Source organism: Osmerus mordax, chromosome 3 (assembly GCF_038355195.1).
Source record: "Osmerus mordax isolate fOsmMor3 chromosome 3, fOsmMor3.pri, whole genome shotgun sequence".
NCBI classification, from domain to species: Eukaryota; Metazoa; Chordata; class Actinopteri; order Osmeriformes; family Osmeridae; genus Osmerus; species Osmerus mordax.
This window is the reverse complement of record NC_090052.1, coordinates 16362498-16385048: the sequence shown is the minus strand read 5'-3', so window position 1 is coordinate 16385048 and position 22551 is coordinate 16362498. Positions and strand designations below refer to the sequence as shown.

The 22551-nt window shown below is 43.3% G+C and overlaps 1 protein-coding gene across 1 annotated transcript; it reads left to right on the top strand.

Moving 5' to 3' along the window:
- Positions 1-3146: 3146 nt before the first annotated feature.
- LOC136940534 (intercellular adhesion molecule 1-like) lies at positions 3147-16077 on the top strand. Its single transcript, XM_067232723.1, has 9 exons — positions 3147-3291; positions 10117-10392; positions 10614-10937; positions 11301-11522; positions 11686-11913; positions 12021-12287; positions 13414-13731; positions 13833-14081; positions 14656-16077. The coding sequence occupies exons 1-9, from the start codon at positions 3147-3149 to the stop codon at positions 14859-14861; spliced, it is 2235 nt and encodes a 744-aa protein (XP_067088824.1). The 3' UTR covers positions 14862-16077.
- The last annotated feature ends 6474 nt before the right edge of the window (positions 16078-22551 follow it).

Sequence of the window (22551 nt, the reverse complement as noted above, 5' to 3'; positions counted from 1 at the left end):
TTCCCCTTGACGTGGAAAGACAGGCAGGTGTGTCTGTGAAATGGCACTGATAATGAGGATTAGTCAGTGAGTTATACTGTATATTTGAGCTAGCGTGAACACACCAGCCACATGATAAAACAGGGAACGGTATTTTGTAATTGCAATACTCTCTTTCTCTCACAGACACAAAATCTATCGAGAAGACAGGGCCAGGTGGGTGTTTTTATGCCTGCTGAGGTCTAGTTGAGTTGCTAGTGTTCTTCTGACGTCATTTATTTAGGCATCTGGACTGGCAGGAACAGGCTAACAGTCAAGGTCATTGACATGTATCACATTGAAAAGTTCTCAGTCTGTCTTTGAGTCTCCCTGACTCAACTATACGGAGGATTCCCTGAGCTTAGACTTTAAAAAAAGGCCCAAGAGCCCATAGATCATCTACCAATAGAAATGATCCCATACCGTTCTCCAAACTAAAGCTAATGCTCAGCTATTGGTCTCCAACTCAACTTTTCATACTGGACAGACCCCTCTCCCTTCACATTGTTCCATTGCCACGTGGCACTCTGCTGTCTGGAAGTTAAAGATACCTGGATCCTGCTGGGTTTTCCACATTCTGCTCTCTGCTTCCAGCACACTCCTACACTATGCAGTCATGTGATAATGATGATGATGATGATGTGGTGTGCGTGAGCCACTATTGAGAATCAAGAGAGTTAGGGGCCTCCACACCCCCACAGCCCACCCCTGCCAGCCTCCCCGCTGGATCGCATATTCAGGGAAGTGTGGGATTACTCTCACAAGAGGAACACGAACCCCCTGACTTCCTGCCCACTGATGAGGTCACCAGTCTCTGAGGGAGTGTCTGTGAAATGCCTGCTCAATAACAGTCGAGTGATGGCAGGGGCGAGGAGGAGAGAGAGAGCAGGAGAGGGGGAGGAGAAGGACGAGGAGTAGAAGGGGCGAGAACAGAAGAGGACCAGAGGGAGGCTGAAGGAGATCGTCTGAAGGGGGTGGGGGGGTGGTGTTACTGTGCCTGTCTTCAGTCTCCCCCAGGCTCCTGGCCCCGCACAGCATGTGCTCACGTTATGGAGAGCTCTCTGTTTTCTCTTAAAAAATAGGCGACGGGGGTGTGAGTGTGAAAAAGTACACACAGCCAGGAAAATTGTAGAGAGAGAGTTCCAGAGTTGGCCAAGAAACTCTCTCTAATTGATCTCCAGATGGCTTTTGGAGGGTTGTGAGCTAGTCCACAGGAGTGCTCAGTCTGGCCTCCAATCTTCTTCCTGACCCGTGGGTAAAGATTACGATCAGAACTCCATTTGCCAACATGCTCTGCTGCTCCCTGGGGCTTTGCTAATGATATGTCAGACAAAGTAAGTCCATTGACAAACAAACAATTGTCTTCTGCACAGACAATCCAAGAGCTCCTACACTGATTTCTGGTTAGGAGAGTGCTTAAAGAGTGCCTTTTATGAAATGTTTTGTGTAACGTGCCAGGTTTTTATCCTGCTTCCTCTTGGCCAGACTCTTCCTGAAAGTTTGGATGATCTAAGCCCATTTATGAGAGAGGGACCTGCTTTGCGTCTCAGTGAAGGTCAGATGAGTGCTGAGAGCTGCTCTGGGCTGCCCATCACGACCCTGGCAGCTGGGCTGCTGTGGCGTTGATGACGGGGGAGCACCTGGTGCACTGTGCCCGGGGCTGCAGGGTCTTGGTCGGGGTGAGGGTGGGGCCAGGGTGACTCCCGCACACAAAGCCATCTTGTTTTAGGCCAGGCCCAGATGGAACTGCTCTGTTGCCAAGGATCTCAATCTCTACATCCTGCCACTAGCGAGTGAATGACCCAGTCTTCAAACAAGTCCCAGGAACAAAGAGCGCTACAGTACGCTGGAGCCATGGCACATGCTCACACTCTCCTCTGTGCGTACTCTGGTTCACCATCCATGCTCTCTCCCTATCTGTCCACATTGCCATTCCTCCCCCATTCTTACCGTATCTCTCATTCTCCCTCAAAAACAAACACTTTTCTTTTTTTACTGACTCACACAATAACTCATTAAATGACTCTCTGGAACAAACACGTACACACACACACACACACAAACCCCCACTCTGTCTCACCCTTGGGCAGTAAGCATAATGCCTTCCAGATGCTGTATTCTCCACCCTTACCCAACTTGAAATTGCCCCCCTCTCAGGGCGTTAATGGTGCCCAGGAGGCCTTTGAGGGGGGAAGGGGTCAGCAGGCCTTTCAAGCTCCTACAGAGTGTGGAAAAGGGCCCCTTCTCTGCTTTCCTTTCCCCAAAACCCTCCTTGATCTGCCCCTCTCTGCCCTCCTCTGCAAGGGTATAGAGCTACATGCAAAACATGGGTGTGGTTTCACGGATATCCCGGGGGGGGGGGGAGCATAGGCAGAGGCACACACCTAAACACCACCCGCTTCCCCTCCCCCCATTCTCCTGCCAGATGGGTAGTGAAGACATGGTTGGGTTTCATGTATCGGCTTGGGTCATGGTGGACGTTCCATGGCTGGGTGTCTGGTGTCGGGTGCATCCACGGGCTGTATCAAATCACCCACAGCCCTCGACGCTTCTAGTTCCTTCCATACTGTGCTTCCCTATCTCTAGCAACGGACACCCACTGTAGAGAATCAAAGAGCAGTCGCAAGGGCCAGCTTATCTGACTGTCGCCCCTCCTCCCCTTCCTAAATCGTTCACCCTGACCCCTGCTAAACGACCCTGTGTCACACAGACTCACGTCGGGTCACATGCTGTCGTCCACTAATGGGTGAAAAGCCTGATCGTCAGCCTCTATCCACTCCTTAGTGTGGAACCAGGGGGAGCAGGGACATCCATAGCTCCTCCAGGCCTGCTTTATCATGCTAATCCCATGTACCAATTACCCCCGGAGAAACTCATTTAGCCACCAGACTCCCACTACTGGTTTATTAATGTTGTTTTGCCAGACAGCCTCAGGGTGGTTGGAAGGTAAAACATGAACATGAATGATTCAGAACGGCTTAGAGAATGGGAGGGCAAACACAGAAGAAGCCCAGTCAAGGAGTATGTTTTCACTGTGTGGAAACAGGAGAAGAGTCACAAATACTTGTGCGATTGGGGTACAGGGACACCGACAGGGACACTGACACAGAAAACATCTTGGCAGGCCGATGGGTCCAGTGAGACCAGGGGGCAAGAGTGTGGCCAGGACCTCATACCAGGGCTGGGTTGGGCTGCAGGCTAGGACCCCAGACCAGGGGAGAGCGGGCTGGGTTGGGCTGGAGGCTAGGAACAAGCCCCCGGTTGAGCAGCTCTGTGAGAATGTGTCCATCTGAAGCGCAGGCTGGAGACCGCCCAAAACAAACATGCTAAAATTAAACCGCAGCAAGACCAAGCCAATCTTCATGTTTAAAGTACTCACAAACAGAGGATTACAATGTTACCATCTCTAAAGCATGAAGATATGACCAATTCCAAGGTTAATTCAATCACACTGCGGCCAATGGCCTCCCTACAGAACTAATGCACAGATATTGTTAGTACACTATTGATGATCAGTGAACGACATATCATTGACGTGAGAGTATGGACGTATGGGCTGAATGTACACATACTGTAGAATTGTGATGTCTGCACTGTGTGCATTTAGATTGGTCAATCCAGAAATGACGGCCCTGAATATATTTTTTGCCGCATGCTGTGTGCATCTTTACTCATCAGATAAATAATGTAACAGGAAATGTCTTTTTAGATCACTTTCTGTGTACTCCGTACTTCTGATGTGTTTGTTGAGAAGGAGAATCATTTGCTGTTTCCTCATGGCTTGGATTAGACTTGGTGGGGGAGGGCAAACCACACATTCTTTTTCTCGCGGACAGTGATTAATTCAAGGTGAATGTAAGAAACAGGAACTCATGCTGGGAACAAGTAGGCCCTGGCCTCACTAATTGTGTTCCCATGAGCTTCGTTACTAACATGACCTCGGTGTGATTGTTTGTCTGTGGTTGTAGGGGTCGCCACTGTTGTGGTTTTTCAAATCCAGATGATATAGAAGGTGTTGTTGTAGAAATCTCCCTGCTTCTAGTTGAACCCAACAAGAGAAGGGATCGAGAAAGGGGGAGACAGAGAGAGACACAGAGAGAGAGAGACACACACACACACAGATATAGAGAAGGGTGGTTTTCATGTTGTCTGTAAATTTGGTATGCATTAGCCTGCCATCTAGTGGCCACTGCACATTTATTGAATTTAATTGAATTAGTTGACTTCGAAGAAATATTAAAGGTACATAACCACAGTTTCAGTATAATAAGCCAAGGTACAAAGTTAAGTAAGAAAACAGTAAGGGTAGCTTGTAGAATACACACAGAGGAGAAATTACATATCAAACTTAATTGAACAGTTTTCTGAAAGTCTGAAGTAAATGTATCTATAGATACATGAATGTTAATGGTGTACAATACCAGAGCTATTGTGGTCGTCTTTTTAGCACTGGTATTGTACTGGTGAGTACTGATCATTATTTATAAAAAGCTCTATTAAAGGCGCTTATTTTCACATAAACAGAATGTTTAAACCTGTAGGGCTGGTAAAGTGAACATGTGTATATCCTTATCCCATATGTTCGTATAAGATATGACTAGAAAACTAAATCCTTACTTACTCAGCCAGTAATATATCCAGTAATATATGCAGAAGGGACAATTATTTATGTAGCACATGGATGTATCACAATTCTATAATGTTACATTTGTTTGATCAATCACTGAAAAATGTTGTGGAGTTCCTTGGGGAAGATTGTGACTGAGATGTGAGTTTGATTTACACAAGAGGGAGCCAGATACCATCAACAATGTGAATATCGAGGTCATCATGACATCATTAACTGTAAACACTGAGGGAATGTACCCCTTGAACTCCATGTAAAGTCAGAGTTGGGAAAGTGTCTCCAGATGCTGTGGGAGGGTCTCTTCACTCAAGTGAAAAATATTTCTTATTTATTAGAGCCTAATGCATCTCACACAACTCTAAAAAACATTCCTCCTTAATTAACAGAACATAAAATCCTCTTTAATTGGGCGAAGTACAGGCTTTCTTCAGAATAAGAGTTAATTGTTGAATAAGAAGCAGTTTATTACCTGGGGAAGGTTCAAAAGAGTTGTGTCAGGATTGATTCTAACCAGTACCAGATGACTATGATGTCAATAGGATGTATGATTCAGAGTGGACAACTTGTCTTGTTCTGTTGCCACAGTACTGCATAATCCTCCTCCTCCTTCTTTCCCACCTGGGACACACTAGCTGAATCAGCTCCTCTTAGCCTGGGAGGGAGGATAGCAGCCCTCCTACGCGGGAGAGAGAGCAGATTGTTCAAGCAAAAGCATTCTCCCATGACTCAGAGTGACTAAAGTAAAGAGGCCCTCTTCTCTGGAAGCTTGTGATCACTCCAAGGGAGAGCATAGCTTTTTGTTCACAGTGACAAAGTATAACTCCATTTCCTGAAATGGAGAAACTGTTTTTCAAGAAAGGGGAACTTAGATAGTTATTTACAGATTTAGAAGAAAATGATTATGGAATGAGAGGGGGGTAATACATTTACATTACGTCATTTAGCAGACGCTCTTATCCAGAGCGACTTACAGTAAGTACAGGGACATTCCCCCGAGGCAAGTAGGGTGATTGATTACAAGCCCGACTCCCTCACTGCTCAGCCACCTGACTCCCGGGTAATAGAGAAAAACCAAAAATGGGGATTGATGTTTCAGCAGAGGGATTGGATCTAATGCCATCCATTCAGAACCTATTCAGATGGGTACATTTACTTGAAAGATGGGATTTGTGAGCAACTCAGTTCAAATTAAGTTTCACTCCGATAGGATCTTGAAAGAGAAGAACAGATACCTAACCATTACAAAACAAAGACGATCATTACAAGAAGAAAGATCTTATTTGGACGATCATTACAATAAGAAAGATCTTATTTGGACATGGAGGGGAGAGCGAGATGGGAGAGGGACAAAGTGACACCAATTTTCCACTGATTGCTTTAAAGGGACTTCCTTTGTGTGACAGTGTGGAAGTGTCACACTGACAAATCTTCTTGTGTCTCAAAACAATATCAATTATATAAGTGAACATTTCCTTTCAGTTATCTAGTTTCCTTCATGTACTGAAACCCCTTCCTCCATCCTGAGCCTACAGCCCACCAATGGAAAAGAATATAGAGTTTCTAAAAGGTGATGATAATATCTTGGATTTCCAACAGGAAATCCAGTGATTGTGAAACAACATGACTCACCCACAATATTAAACAATGTACAAACAATCCAACAATAATTGGGTAATACTAATAAATATTTGTTCTTTTCTTTTTGATGATGTGTACAGATTAACACTTTATTACTCAAACAGTTAAAATAACAGATTTAACTATCTCCAGCTTCTTACTTTTCTTCTTTTGTGGTCCTCTTTCTCAAAAATGATCACAATATGATCACAGAGGGGTTTTGAACTGCCTGATCTCTGAAACAGCTCATTTAGTATAGTTCATAAGTGTGATAGTTCTGTTTAATCATTGCATGTTGAAGATACAATTATCCTGAGGGTTATTTACTGGCCCGTCTCTGGGATACTCTACTAGATATTAGCCAAACTTCTGATTTGCTATGCATATTCGTAATGGCCAAGACAGTCTCTAAAATGTCAGTAGCCTCATCTGTGGACACAGAGGCACCTCTGTTGAGCTCATGTATTCTCAGTGATCATATTACATAGTGGTCTGCCTCACTGAATAACTTAACAACAGCTACATTGTTTGTAAAAGACGGACACTGTATGATTCTCAACAGTTACAACTCTACGTTCTGTATGCCTAAACGACTTGGCAAAATGTTATATACACAGTTGCTGTTGAGCGGGTATCTGCACTCAGATGTGAGAAGTTAGCATCTGGTCACCACGGATGACGTGGGCTTTGGTGGTAAACACAGGGTAAGTCTATGTTCAGGATCCAAGTATTAGGTTAATTATCCACCACATTCTGACTGGTATGTACACACTCACCCTCTCTTACTCCAACATAGTATTACTTCAAATATCCAGAGTCAATCTGTCCACATCCATCTGAAAGCTTTCTCTTTTCCTTGCACTCTACAAGCTCTCCATAATGTGTGTGTGTGTGGATGTGGGTCTTTCACAATGGTCATTTCCCTTTCACCCTTGGTCCTGTCTCTAGTAGCACATACTGTACTTTTCAGTATTTAACTATTGTTATTCCTGTTACCGATCAGAGGTATTTCAAGCAAATTAACGATTGAAAGATAAATATTGGGCATGAATTAAGGTACCAACATTTGAAATGTTAATCCACAGAGAAAGTCGTTAACACAAAGTGCTTACATGTGTTCTAGAAAGTCTGTGTTCCGTGATGAAGCACAGATAAGGATGGATCATTTTTTAAATAGGTGGAGGAGAATTAAATTCAAACACAACCACCTGTTGTGGCTAATATCTAGTAGAGTATCCCAGACATTCAACTTGAACCAGTCTGCTCCAAAGACCCCTTGAGGAAGGACCAAGGAGGACAGGGAAATGGCCATTGTGAAAGACACACGTCCACACATTCACACACAGGTATGAGGCTTGTAGGTTGTGTTCGAATTTAATTCTCCTCCATTTGATTGGATATATAAATCTAAACAAATATCCAACTAATGATGGAATGATGAACTAATGATTCTGATTCTGAAACAATGACAGAAAGCTAACTTTGTAGGGTAAAATGGGAGCTCAGCACTGTGAGCCATGTGCAGTTTACTGAACAGACTGTTACATAAATCTGTGTTGCAGAGGGAACAGAAAATATTTGAGGTTGACCCAGTTAGCCACAAATGTATCTGTGTCCGTCAGGCCTAATGCTTTATTGAAAGAGGACTGAACCGTTGAAAGAATAGAGACTTTTAACTCAGCACTCATGTTAATGTGACTGGGGGAGTGCTCAGAGTTTGGACACTCACAGCATGAGCGCTGCATAGTTCTGTCTTATTTGGCAGCTGGTTGTTTGGTTAGTTTGTGCCTTTGACCTTGTTGCTACATACCCCTTATCGTAATACAACCATTGTTTTCTTCTGCCAGGTTGGAGAATAGGACGTTAAATTGCGTCATTGTGTATGTGTTGTGTGAGTGACCATTTGTAAATCCAGTAATAGAATCACTCAACCAATTTATGAGAAAGGGGAGAGTTTTAGAGACATGACTGGAATACAGATGTTTGTTTTCTCAATACCAATCCACTGTCCAGCAACCCCTGTGTGTCCTCCTCCACACATCGCTTGTTTGTTATGTTCTTCAACACTCTTTTTTCTATGAGCATGTCAAACTAGCCTTTAACCTTTAGGAACTACTAAGGGATTGCAGCTGTTTTACATACTTCACTCTTATTTTACATATCCATTGTTAATGATTGAAGACTTACCTTAAGACCATTAGAGATGTGACCGAACAACCATATACTAACATGTGACAATGTGTTATTTGGGCTTCAGAGGCATTTGTGTTAGTTAAAATTCAGCTTTTGTACTACTTTATTTGTGCCAGCCTCTTGTGCCAGCCTTGTGCCAAGTATCGCTTTCGTTGTCACAGTGTTCTTTTATCCTTGTACTTCAGAGCTGCTATTACAGATTACATCATCACATCGGCACTACGGGCACTGCCAGAGGGTCAAGTTGTAGTCACCATTATGAGTCACATATTTAAATAGAAAGTGTGTTGTAGAAAAGACACCACAGATTCTAGGTTATTTCCAGATGGGACATTCCCATTGATAACATAACAAAAAAAACTATAATTTTTGTCACTGAATTAAAATGAAATCAATTACATCTGAGGCAGATATGCTATAGTTAAATATATTATAACGTGATGTGGCACAGGAGCCCTGTTGGTAAAGTATCTATAGCGTCACACATTTTCTCACTATCTCACTACTAACTTCATCAGAATACCGTTTCGTAGGAATCAATCTGTAACTGGTGAACACGTGAAGTGTGGGCATGTAGGCGACCAGCCTTAGATATCCAACTGTAAATAGCATCATGTCTTTATAAAATACTTAGGACCAATGTTTAAGTAGCCTTAAAGATGGTTTCAAATGATCTAGAATGAATCCGAATTCACATTTGTGCATATGCGCTCTCTCTCTTTCTCTCTCTCTCTCTCTCTCTCTCTCTCTCTCTCTCTCTCTCTCTCTCTCTCTCTCTCACACACACACACACACACACACACATTTGGGAAATTCCAAAAATGTACCTTCATATTTAAGATGTGTTGGTCTTGGCCAGTATAGTTACTCGAAGGGGATGTTCCCGTACAACACGTGTTTTCATTCTTCTCAGTGTAATTCTATACAGAGCCGAAATAGACAACGAGAGCTTTGCACCAACCGAATAGCTGGTATATGAGTGGGACTGGACATTGGAAATACAACATCAGAATATATTTCACGTGCTCTAGACATAAAAATAAAATGCGTAAAACATATTTTTTGGTTTTGATGATCCAGTTCGGTGTTACAGGTAAGATGTTTTATAGTTTACGCTTAAGCAATCTGCAAATCTTCATATTCTTATATTGTTCTAAATTATCTTTACTTATTGCACTGCATACGACATTACTATAATATGAATAGTAGGATTGCATGAAGAATGGGTCCTACGAATTTTTAGTGCCACGATGTTGTTAGGAAAAAGTTTACAAGTAGCCTAGAACTAGTAAAAAGGCATTTATGTGAATTAATTGCGTGAGGATTAGGCTACGCTCTTTGTTCGCGTCGTGAGGCAGAAGTAGATCGACACTTTGAACAAACTTTTGTTAATGCCAGAGGAGGGCAATATTGTCTTTTGAACAACACATGAGGTTCGTGTCCTGTGTTCGTTTTAGCTTTTCTGCTAAAACACAGGACACGAACCTCATGCGTTTTAGCTTTTCTGCAACTTAAATATTCACGTTAACAACAAATAGACTAATACACTATCCTCTTCTACGACCACAGTAGGTACAACTAGCCTATATCCTCTGGAGATGAATCCTTCCAGATTGTGCAGACCATTTTTTCTAACATGTATTTTCAACTTTGATCTACAGGTGGACTTACACAGACTGTCCCTCATCTGGAGATGAACCCTTCCAGATTGGTGGTGAGGTATGGAGACTCAGTTTCAGTCAACTGCAGCACATCGGTAGCAGACCCTGAAGGCATGGGCTGGGAAACATCTGATGGAGCCACAGGCTTGATTGAAGACGTCACATGGGTCATGTGGACAGTAGAGAGCTTGGAAGACTGGGATGGAAGTCCAAAGTGCTTCATCAATCTCAAGAATGGAGATCAGCATAAAGAGACACTTGGGGTCACTCTATACCGTGAGTATTTTCTGGCAAGAACCACTTGTGTAACAGAAAGGGAACAAATGTGCCCTGATGTGCATACTCTATCTGTAGTAAGGTAATTGTCCAATTTCATAGGAGAGGGGTTTGATTGGTGTAATACAACATTTGTATTGTGCACCCAATGTTACATGCCCAATTCTGGTCTAGTAATGAGGTTGACAAATGTTTCTTTGTGACAAAAAATGCATTTACAGATTTTCCAGATGTTGTGTCCATCTCTCCTCTGAACCACACTGGACCAATGGTGGAAGGGACAGAGTACCAGCTGCAGTGTGACGTCCTCAATGTTGCTCCTGTCCAGAACCTCACTGTGACCTGGTACAAAGGAAATGAAACCATAAAGACAGACTCTTATAGTGACCAGCATAAGACACCGGTGAATAAGTCATCTATCCTCACCATCACCCCAAGTAGAGAAGATGATGGAGCACTGTACAGATGTGAGGCTCAGCTGAACCTGGGACCAGAGGGACCACAATATTCCAACACATCATCAACGTATTCTATTGAAGTTCATTGTAAGTGTACATTTTTTTTTCTTGTACATTTGTATTTTTTGTAATATTTGTATTTTTGTATTTTTATATTGTAATTTACGGCAACTTATATTTATCCCACTTAGTACTGCTAGTTTATGTACCCTTAGTATAGTTAGTCCACATATTTAAATTTTAGGTATATGTTTATTGTATGCACCTTCCTGCCAAAGCAAATTCCTTGTCTGTGCAAACTTTCATGGCGAATAAATCCCTTTCTGATTTCTGATTCTGATTCTGAAGTGAGATCCCAGAATTGTAATTCCATTGTTTACCTACGGTTCAGTCGTATTTTAAGAAAGAAAGCTTTGGAAGGATTATAACAATGACCTCTCCTCTTTCTAGATGGACCGGACATATTCTGTTCTGATTTGGGCATTAAAGAAGGGAGTCGTTTGGAAGGCTTCTGCTCCACAACAGGAAATCCCATTCCAAATATCCGCTGGTTCAAGGACGGACAGTCCATGAATGCCCTAGATTCTCTCAGTAGGGGACAGGCAGGAGTGTATACTTTAGAAGTTGAAGGTCGTACAGTGACCAGGCAAGAAGTACGGGTGTCTGTGTTGTGTGAGTGTCACTTTCATTTTCTATCCTTCCTTCTACAGCGGTCTATCCTTTAAGTTAAGATCGGAAAATGCACCAAATACCTTGGTATGAATACATACAGTACATTGCTTAAAATGAAGATTATTTCTGATGACACCACTAATATTTCTGCTTTTTCTCGCAGATGGCCCGGAAATACAGTGTCCAGAAGCATACGTTGCTGCTGAGAATGCACCTCACAACTTGACCTGTATCGTAGTAGGCCATCCTCCACCCGAGATCACCTGGTTTAAGGACGAAGAGGAGGTGACCCCTCTTGAGAGTCTCAGTAGGAGGGATACAGGACGGTATATCATAAAAGCCACGATCAATTCATCAAGTGTCACCCACACTCTAGATATTGATATACAATGTAAGTTACTATGAATACAAATGATCTCCAAGTTGACATGGCTGATGCTCCAAGGAGAAGGGATAAGTAACTGGTTTACCATTTGGTTTCTTCTCCTGTGTCTTCAGATCCACCATCAGAGATATTGGAACTGGAGGACACAGAAGGTAACATTGGTTCTACTTTGGGACTTAAGTGCTTCTCCAGAGGGAACCCTCCTTCTCTCTACACATGGATTTATGACTTCTCAACCACCAATATAAAAGCAGAACATGTAGATGGGGTGTCTCTGCTCAAAATCTCAGATGCCACCATGGAAAACATGGGCAATTACACGTGTAATGCCACAAACAGCCAGGGATCTGTTCAGAAAACCGTCAGGATTACTCTAAACGGTAACATAACTTCTGCATGAACAACTCAATGAAAATGTTTTATTTAGTTTTTTGCTCATCTTTGGTTGTGTTGAACCATCAATCCTCAAGTCCATGTGAGCAACTGCCCGCTGATCTTTTTATAGGAATGCTGTAGGAATACATTTAAACATGTAGTGGACTATTAGGGATAGTGATTTTAGTGTCAGGTAAGCTTCACTCTCTCTTTCTGATTTTAGTATGTTGTCTAATGGTATCCACCACAAACAAAAATAGTCTTTCATTTCAGTTTGTAGATGTGAGGCTTTTTAATATGACCAAAGTGGCCAAATACAGATAAGACTGTTGGCTATATTAAGCTGGCCCTAGTCTATCAATTTTAGAAAGATCCTTTAACGCGCTCCTGGCTTATTGGGGGAGGGTTTAGCTAGGGAGGCTATTTAGCAGGAAAGCTTGACGTAAAGACAACAGCTCAGTGCCGCTTTTTAAACTACGGTACTTAAGGAAAGAGCTCAAATTTGGCAAACAACGGCTTTTTATTTATCAGACAGGCTATAAAGCCAGATTTAAGGGAATGACTATGAGATACCAATACTGGAGTCGGATTATTTACATATTTTTTACTTTGGAATTACTATCGCTGTTGAATAGTTCAGATTTAAGTAAGTTTGTTCGTGTCATATTTCGCATATCATAGACGCAAGCGACATCACGGTCGAATCAGCATTGTCCCAGTAGACCTATGTAAACACACTTATCGTTGAGAAATATAATTGAAAATGTTACTTTTACATACATGCTCCACACCGTAGACAGAGTTGAAAGGATTGAGAGAAGAAAAGTTGCGCTATTAATAGACATGGGCAATGATTTCGTTAATGTCACTGTATTTGTTATTCCAATTACTCACAGTTAGTTACTAACACCCGCAAACAGGTAGTACAATAATGTGAGCCTTTTTGTAACGGTTCGACGTTTACATTGGTGGGGTTGGAGGTGTACAATCCACCAAAGAATGGGAGAAAATGTAGGGGGTGGGGACATCCTTCCGTAATGAAAATCAGCATTTTACAGTTTGTTTTTTGTGAGTTGAAGATATTAGATTAGTTTCTCTGAATATTCTAGTATCCTATACTGTGTCCCACAGAGCCTCCAGGCGTGTCCATCTCTCTTCTGAGCCACACTGGTCCAATGGTGGAGGGAAAGAAGTACCAGATGCAGTGTGACGTCCAAAATGTTGCTCCTGTCCAGAAACTCATTGTGAGCTGGTACAAAGGAAATGAAAGCATAAAGAACGACTCCTATAGTGACCAGAGTAAGACACCAGTGAATAAGTCATCTATCCTCACCATCATCCCAAGTAGAGAAGATGATGGAGCACTGTACAGATGTGAGGCTCAGCTGAACCTGGGACCAGAGGGGCCTCCCAGTGTGACGTCAAATCCCCTCAACATCACTGTCTATTGTAATTATTCAACAGTATATATATTAAACAATACATTCATTTTTACATTTCATTCAACAGTAGTCATATACGCTGTCACATATTCCCATCTCTTTCCCTAGATGAGCCACGCATTAATACCACAAAACTTCCTGGAAAAATACCAGTTTTCCGGGGTTATCCTGAGAAACTAGTGTGTGAAGCAGAAGGTTACCCACAGCCAAAGATCAAGTGGTTGTACAATACTATGGAGATTCATGACGCCATCGAGGCTGGAGGCAACCTTACAGTCACAGAGGGTGGACTCTACAACTGCACAGCCACCAACGATGTTCAAACCACCTTCATTGTGGTCCAGGTGGTTTTAAAAGGTAAGATTTAACATTGCAGAACTCTGACAATGTTGGAATGGAACCCATCCAATGCTAGTACAACCCTCTGCCGTCTTTTGGCCATTGTCTCTGCGTTCAAACTGCTGCTAAGTCTCTGCTTGTAAGCTAGTAATAGGCTAGCCTCACCAGTCTAGTAGTAGGCTGGTCCCCTATAAGCTAGTTTAGTTAGTCTCTAGTAGTCGCTAGTAGTAGGCTTTAGGTGTCTCTGATCTTGCCTTCTCTACCTCTATGAACTGCTGGTTAGAATAGGCTGATGGTGCAGCTCAATTATTTACCATCATATTGCCAGTTCAAGATGAGTTTTGGGTAATGATCAGCGTTGCATCCTAGTTGTCGAGTAACCTAGCACTCTTTAGAAAAGATAATAATTAATGGATTTACTGTGTGTCAGACATTGCCCTCTCAAGTCACATATACTGTATAATTTGGGATTTTGTCATTGCACTATTTTGTTTGTGAAGGAGTCAAATACTCTGGTCTTGAGCTTTGTCATGTCTGACCTGAGAATGAGCACAGTGTGGTTGATGGCCGTGATTTGTCTCTCTCATCACAGAGGACTACCTTCCCCTCATAGCTGGCTTTGTAGCCATCACGGTGGTGGTTATCTCTGTCATCTTCGTCTTCATCTACTCCATCTACTATAAGAACACCAAGATGGGGCGCTACAGCCTGAAGGATGCCAAGATCGACAACACCCTGAAAGGAAATGTGGCACAAAATGGCCGGGGGACACCTCTCCCCATGACCAAACTCTCTTAGCCAAATAACTGTTTCTAGGGGGAAGACAATGGGATGCGATTTTTTCCTTGTCACCATTAACTAAAGTGACCAAAGGACTGACTCAGGGCTTGATTCTCGTCGATGGGGAAGGACTTACTTGCCCTTAAGAATGAACTCTTTTGCCCTCCAGCACCATGTTCACCTTCTATTTGCATTATAGAAGAATTTGAGGACGGCCAATGACGCCTGCTAATGACATCAATAAATTACATTTAGTCATTTAGCAGACGCTCTTATCCAGAGCGACTTACAGTAAGTACAGGGACATTCCCCTGAGGCAAGTAGGGTGAAGTGCCTTGCCCAAGGACACAACATCAGTTGGCATGACCAGGAATCGAACTGGCAACCTTCGGATTACTAGCCCAATTCCCTCACCGCTCAGCCACCTGACTCCCAAATTACTACTCCCAAATTACTACTGAAGAGTATACTATCACTGAAGAAGAATCAGAAACAACAAATCTCTTTAAAACAATTGCTTTAAAATGTATTTTCTCTTGATGGTATTGAGAGACAGGATCATTATGGTTGCATAATACAAAGGGAATTGTATGTCATCATTAACCTTAATTAGCTAGGCATCATGATCTTTAAGTCATGTACTGGACTTCATGTTATGCAAATTACTTTAAAAGGTGATCATCACACTGTCAAGATCTATTGTCTTTAGAGGTATTTGGAGTCAATGTTAGCTCTCAGTGGCCAAGAAGCGCTCCTGATTTCTTGATGTCTGATGTCCACATAACCTTGTTAATGATGCATAGACTTGACGCCCCAAACCCACCCACCCCATCTACATATCCATTGCTTGCTTCTTCTCTGTGGACTGACCACCAGTTTACACTACTACTACTACTACTGACACACTGTTTATTGGATACCAGTGATGTATATGTAGATTACCACTGTTATGCTTGACTGCAAGTATGATTGTGGTGTATGTGTCTAAGAAGGTGTCTCACAACTGCAAGCCCAGTGAAACAAGATGTTATAATTGTTTATTTTAATGTACAGGTAGTATAACATTGTTTATTTATTTAAATATAGATATTTAGTTCTAATAGTTTTAGCGTAATGGCACTTGGACTGCATGGGGACAGTTGCAAGATTGATGAGAATAGGGGAAACGGTCCTGTGCCTGGATCTGAATTTTTGCTAAATTATGTGTATTAAAATCCTTGTATGTTGTTTATAAGTGCATATGCAGTATTATTTGGAAGAACATGCATACTTACACAAAGAACATTGGTCCTCATTCACCAATATCTTCCTAAGTTATTTCTTAAATTTGTTCTTAAGAACATTTGGTGAATGAGGCCCAATAAGCCTACCACTAGAATAAAATAAATAAAACTCGCGTTCAAATTAATTAATGTAATGCGGAACTACTGTTAGATACTCGTGTTCTGTCGGGACATCTAATCTGTAGCTCTGGCGCCGCCGTTAGTCAGAGATAGGCTAGCTAGCAGCACTAAGGACTAGTGATGGGCATTCCGGCTCTTTTTCGTGAGCCGGCTCGTATGGCTCAGCTCACCAAAAAGAGCCGGCTCTTTTGGCTCCCGAACGGCTCTTTAAAAAATACATGTTTTAACTATGAATTTGACTATGATGGGTGTGAAAACTATTTGAATTAAATTATGAAATGAAATCATACTCGATCGTAACCACATATCTTTAAAAATGCATTTATTTGTCATGGCTCTCCTCCGAGTTTTGACTACTCTCTGACTGTGTGAGTTGGCTCGGCCCTCCCTCATGCAGGATTGACAGCAACAGAATGTGAGGATGATCGTGTGCGCCTTTAAGCCTACAAGTATTTTTTTGTTGTTCTTTGAATTAGTCAATTATTTTAAATACAATTAAAATTCATTATTTCATAATCATTTAGTTTTTATAGGCTGTATTAATCTATTAAAAATAGAGTCGGCTCTTCAGATATGCGAGCCAGCTCCCGACGTTCACCTTCAAGAGCCGGCTCTTAGAGCCGGATCGTTTGCGAACGACCCATCACTACTAAGGACGAGTATGGCGAGTGGTGGCGACCCACGAGAGATAGAGGACCCGCCGGCCGTTTTAAGATTGCAAGTTTGGGAAAACGTCGGTTTCCCATTCAGTTACAGTAGTAGTACAGGCTAGAGAGTGGTGGATAAGACGAGCACTGTGTGTCGGCGTGGTTCAGCAGTTATGGGCAGTGACGATCCTGTATTCTTCAACATGTACAGTACCAGTCAAAAGTTTGGACACATTTTCCCATTTAAGTGCTGTTAAGGCGTGTCAAACTGGGTAGTGGAGAATGATACAAGGTTAAACACCGGACCAAGTAATTTGTAGTTTAATAATAAGAAATGATGCAATCACAAGAATACACAATGAAAACAACACACATGATGTTCTTAGTCTAATACAGTGAATCAGTCGATGATGCCAATGCAGCTTCACAGAGTCTCAGAATAGATCAAACGAAGGCCTTCGTTGAGAAAGTGGTCGTGACAGAGATCAGAGAGTTCTGCCCAGTAGTGATGTGTCGTTCGTGAACGATTCGTATATTTTGAACGAATCCTTACAAGGACTCGGGAGTAACGAGTCCTCTCAAAGAGTGATTTGTTAATTTTCTCGTGGCCGCGCATCGGGACTGTTGCATAGGCTCGTCCAAGTAAACAAAAATGATTCGTTAATTTCCCGACTTGGTCTTCAGGTGCGAGTCTTTGGATAATTTTTCACGTGACCTGCATAGGCTCTGTAGTGGTACCTAGAGGAAACGGACAATTCGTTCATTTCCCGAGTCGGTCTTTCTACGAGTCTTTGGATCATTTTCACGTGACCTGCATAGGCTCTGTAGTGGTAGCTAGAGGAAACGAACGATTCGTTCATTTCCCGACTCTGTCTTTTTACGAGTCTTTGGATCATTTTTCACGTGACTTGCATAGGCTCTGTACTGGTAGCTAGAGGAAACGAACGATTCGTTCATTTCCCGAATCGGTCTTTCTACGAGTCTTTGGATTAGTGATGGGCATTCCGGCTCTTTTTCGTGAGCCGGCTCGTATGGCTCAGCTCACTAAAAAGAGCCGGCTCTTTTGGCTCCCGAACGGCTCTTTAAAAAATACATGTTTTAACTATGAATTTGACTATGATAGGTGTGAAAACAATTTGAATTAAATTATGAAATCATACTCGACCGTAACCACATATCTTTAAAAATGCATTGATTTGTCATGGCTCTCCTCCGAGTTTTGACTACTCTCTGACTGTGTGAGTTGGCTCGGCCCTCCCTCATGCAGGATTGACAGGAACAGAATGTGAGGATGACCGTGTGCGCTTTTAAGCCTACAAGTATTTTTTTGTTGTTCTTTGAATTAGTCAATTATTTTAAATACAATTAAAATTCATTATTTCATAATCATTTAGTTTTTATAGGCTGTATTAATCTATTATAAATAGAGTCGGCTCTTCAGATATGCGAGCCAGCTCCCGACGTTCACCTTCAAGAGCCGGCTCTTAGAGCCGGATCGATCCTTTTTTCACGTGACCCACATTGTATTTTTTAGTAGAGGAAACAGTTTCGTCATTCCCTTTCGCGTGGCCGCTGTTTTAGTAAGACGTGAATGATATTCGCTCAAGTCATCATACTGACTGGTTTTGTTATTTTCACTTAACATTTAGACTTACAGTTTAGTGCAGTGTAATTGTTTGCCGTGATAATTATGAGAATATGATACGTGTTTGCAGTGGACGGATAGCCCCCCCTCCCCCCGTTGAAATGAACGAATGACTCGAAACACTCGTTCATTTTACTGAACGAGATTCAAAGAACCGAATCAGTAAAATTATCCGAACTTCCCTTCACTACTGCCCAGTCCAAGTTCTGTCTCCCTGTCCTTGGGAGACAAGTCTTGTCTGGGGGGGGGGTCCCAGACAGGGAGAACTCTGATAGGTGATTGGTCAAACAGGGTTCCCGCGGGGTCTTAAAAAGTCTAAAATTCGGAACTTTAAATTTAAGGCATTAAAACGTCTTAAAAACTGCCAGATTTTCATCCGAGGTCTTAAATTTGATTTAGTCAGGTCTAATAAAGGTTTTACCCTCGTTCATTTCCAGAACCGCTGACCGCAGAAAGTTATGACAAAGTAGCAAAAAAGTATTGCCTACAAAGCGGAGCTCTACAAACGAAACCAGCAGAACGCTGCCCTCAGAACGTTGGTTCGGTATGTAGTACTACATACCGGATACGGTGTTGTAGTTCTTTCTGGGGGATATTGGTGTTGGTATTGTAGTGAATGACGGGGGTAGTCAGGGGAGCGGTCAAGCGCTGCGCTGACAATTAGGCAAGTGGCTGCACCTGTTGAAGGGAGTGTCGAGAGGGATATAAAAGGGAGAAGATCGGTAGGGTGGAGTGTTGGTCTGGGAGCCGTTGTGGTGGATATCACGGAAATAGAAATACACAGTACGCAATCGGGGGGTGGCGGCGTTCGCAGACCATTTAGGGCTGCCGGCGTGAAGACAGCGAGGGGGGACAGGGCGAGGTTCCTGGCGGGTTAGGGTGACCTAGATAGCGGGGCCTTGTCCGCTCCCAGCCTGTGGAGGAGGCTCTCCTGCTGTCTTTGGAGCGGCCTCACAAAGCGCAGACCACAGGGGAGGGTCTCGAACCCCCGGAGGTTTTGTCAAACTCCATCCCTTGTTTGTTTTGTATGTAACCGCTTAGGACCAGTTTTAGGGATGTCGCATTTTAAAGTCATAGGGCAACGGCGCTCCCGTACAGTAGAGACCCCACCAGCGGTCCTGAGACACGCGTTACGTTGCGGTGAAGTGCGGGTGTGATAGCACCGTGTGGCCATTGCTTGCCTTGCCCTAAGGGGATTGTAGCGTGGGTGTGTAGGGTGAGACGCGTTTGCCGTGCCCCGTGGGGGTGTTTAAATTAGAGGGGCTGTCCAAGTGACAGACACCTTGGTTGGCCCGGTGGGGGGTTTCTATGTGCGGGGCTCTGACTACTGCCCGAAGATCTGTGTGCCTGGCTCAATGCCCTCTTCTATGAATTCAAATAAAGTAACCTTGTATCTTGAGTGTTCCCTCTCCTATGTCCAGCGGTGTACTCGCACTAGCCATTGACTATCTACGCTCCATAGCGGAGGCAAGGTTTATTACAGTATGTAGCTACACGGTGATAAAACTACAAATCCTGTTATAAATGCAATACCTGCCTGCGAAATACGTCTGCGCTTCCTCAGAGTTTGTTAAAGTTCGGCTACGTGTGGAAAATGGGAAAGTGTACTTTCAACGAGACATGGCTAGATCACAGCGATTTCCGCTGTTGGTTGCAAGCAAGAACCCTGTCAGAAGACCATGGGGTGGGAATGTGGCTCTCCAATTAAATGTCCAGGGTGTTCATGGTGGCACATGTGGGCAGTCCAAGGGCCTGATGATGTTCGGAGAGGGAGGGGCGAAGAAGACCCACAGGTCTGCTCAGGGAGGGGGGCAGACAAGACCCACAGGTCTGAGGTAATCCATGGGGGGGGGGGGTTCTCCAGGGAAGGGAGTAGATCACCCCAAGGTCCTGATGACGTACAGGGAGATGGGAGCTGCGCCTCCAGGGAAGGAAGGGGGGGGTTGTGTCTCCAGGAGAAGGGGTGAGGCAGACCAGGCCAGGGTCGATGATGTATAGGGGCAGGTGGGGCAGGGTCTCCAAGGGAATGCAGATGGGGCAGGGTCTCCAAGGGGAAGGGGTAGATCATCCAGTGAGAAAGGGGGGGACAGGGTCTCCAAGGGAATGTGACCTCAGAACAGAGGTGGTATATCCAAAGGTAGTCAGACCAGCTGGTGAGACTTGTCCTTAAGCAGAAGATTAGAGTCCCAGCATCACCTTATCTCTCATTTTGAGACACTGCTCCCAAGAGCTGAGTAGCCCATTGTGCTCACACCAGTCCCTGAGTGCCACAAACTCGACTCCCATGTTGGCCTGCTTGACCTCGGCATTCCTGCACGCACACCAGTGTTACTTAGAAAGAAACATTTCAGCAGGACCTCACTTACTCAGAAACATCTTGATGCCTGATCCTATCTGTTTTTTAATAAATCAATTGATCACAATTGGATATATGTTTTAGTATTAAGCATTACACATTTGATGTACTTGAGGTAGTGATTGGTATAGCAGCATTGATTAGCAGTATAGTTATCATTCCTTCACAGTGCCTAGCCTCTTACTGACATCACAACACATCACTGGTTGTGGGGTATGTGACTGGAAATACATCTAACATGCTAACACATCTGGCGTGTACTAAATGACTAAAAATATCCGACGCCATCACCCAGGTGTGCCACTGGAACGAGACAAAAACATTTTCAACTTCTCACTACAGTGCTTAACCAGCCATTAGATACACATACAAATAGGGTCAAATAAAGTACTGACGCAATCGGAATTTACATGTCATCTTCAATGCGCCGTATTCACTCGTAGAGGAACCTGGTTTGTTTTGCTTTTTCCTCCGTTGTACCGAACTCGTACCGAACCGTGATGTCTGAACCGCGGTATGAACCGAACCGTGACTTCAGTGTACCGTTCCACCCCTACCTACCACAGATGACTCTGGATGGACCTCCTAACTGGTTGAAACAGTTTGGCGCTATGAAATGTGGGAAATAAATTGCTGCTTAGTATTTAGGCCATCGGTTGTAGTTAGGAAAATTCAGAAAGTGTGTGAGGTTGGGTTGTTACACAGTTGTCAACCTGAGATTAAACTGGCATAGACTAGATGACATCTGTTCTGTAATCTACAGTTTACATACTATTCAAACATGTGACTTCTGAAATTACATTTACATTTAGTATTTAGCAGACGCTCTTATCCAGAGCGACTTACAGTAATAACAGGGACATTCCCCAGAGGCAAGTAGGGTGAAGTGCCTTGCCCAAGGACACAACGTCATTTTGCACGGCTTGACGTGAAACGTGCACAAATCTATTTTAAAATAACAGGAATAAACTATATTAAGAACATTTCATGTATGTGTGACAACCATTTGCTAAACGAACTTGCTACAACAGGGCAGGCCACTCAAGCCATTTCTTTCAGCTCCAGGTAAATCGGCTATCGGCCAATGTGAACTTTTGTGCTCGTGCCCTGTTAGTATCCGCGAGCACATTTGCAGGCAACTTTTATTGACGTAAACAAATAAATGGGGTGCTAGTTTACCCATTTCGGATTGGTTTCAAACTTAGCAAAAATCAGGAAAAATTATTCTATGAAAAATCTAGTAGTATGAGCCAGGTTCGAGAATCGAACAAAAATTATTGGGGGAGATAGCTTTGCAAATGTTGACTGGAGTTAATAGAATAAAAACGACCGGAAGAGTCGGAAGTCAAACACAAAATGCAATACCACCTACATCCAGCGGGGCCGTTGCTTCAAGCCGAGGGGCGAGGGGTGGGGGCTTGGTCTCAAGTCGGACAAAAAGTCTAACCAGAATTCACTGTTTCAAGTCAGCCGCCTGCAGCCGGCTGTAGCGCTGCATGAAGTCAGTCCATGTCGAAAGCACCTATTAACATCCATATAAGTAGGGTTGCCACCCGGCCACCCCCATTTTGGACTGATTCGCTGGACCGTCATATCCTCCCATATCCAAATAAGGGCCTCTATAGCTCCCATGTGTTCCCTGATTTCGTTTTCACTT

Excerpts from the sequence above, each read along its gene's own strand:
- LOC136940534 (XM_067232723.1), top strand. The coding sequence starts at position 3,147 with ATGGGTCCAGTGAGACCAGGGGGCAAGAGTGTGGCCAGGACCTCATAC. Across the intron at positions 13,732-13,832 it reads CCTCAACATCACTGTCTATT|ATGAGCCACGCATTAATACC; the intron begins GTAATTATTCAA and ends CTCTTTCCCTAG. Across the intron at positions 14,082-14,655 it reads GGTCCAGGTGGTTTTAAAAG|AGGACTACCTTCCCCTCATA; the intron begins GTAAGATTTAAC and ends CTCTCATCACAG.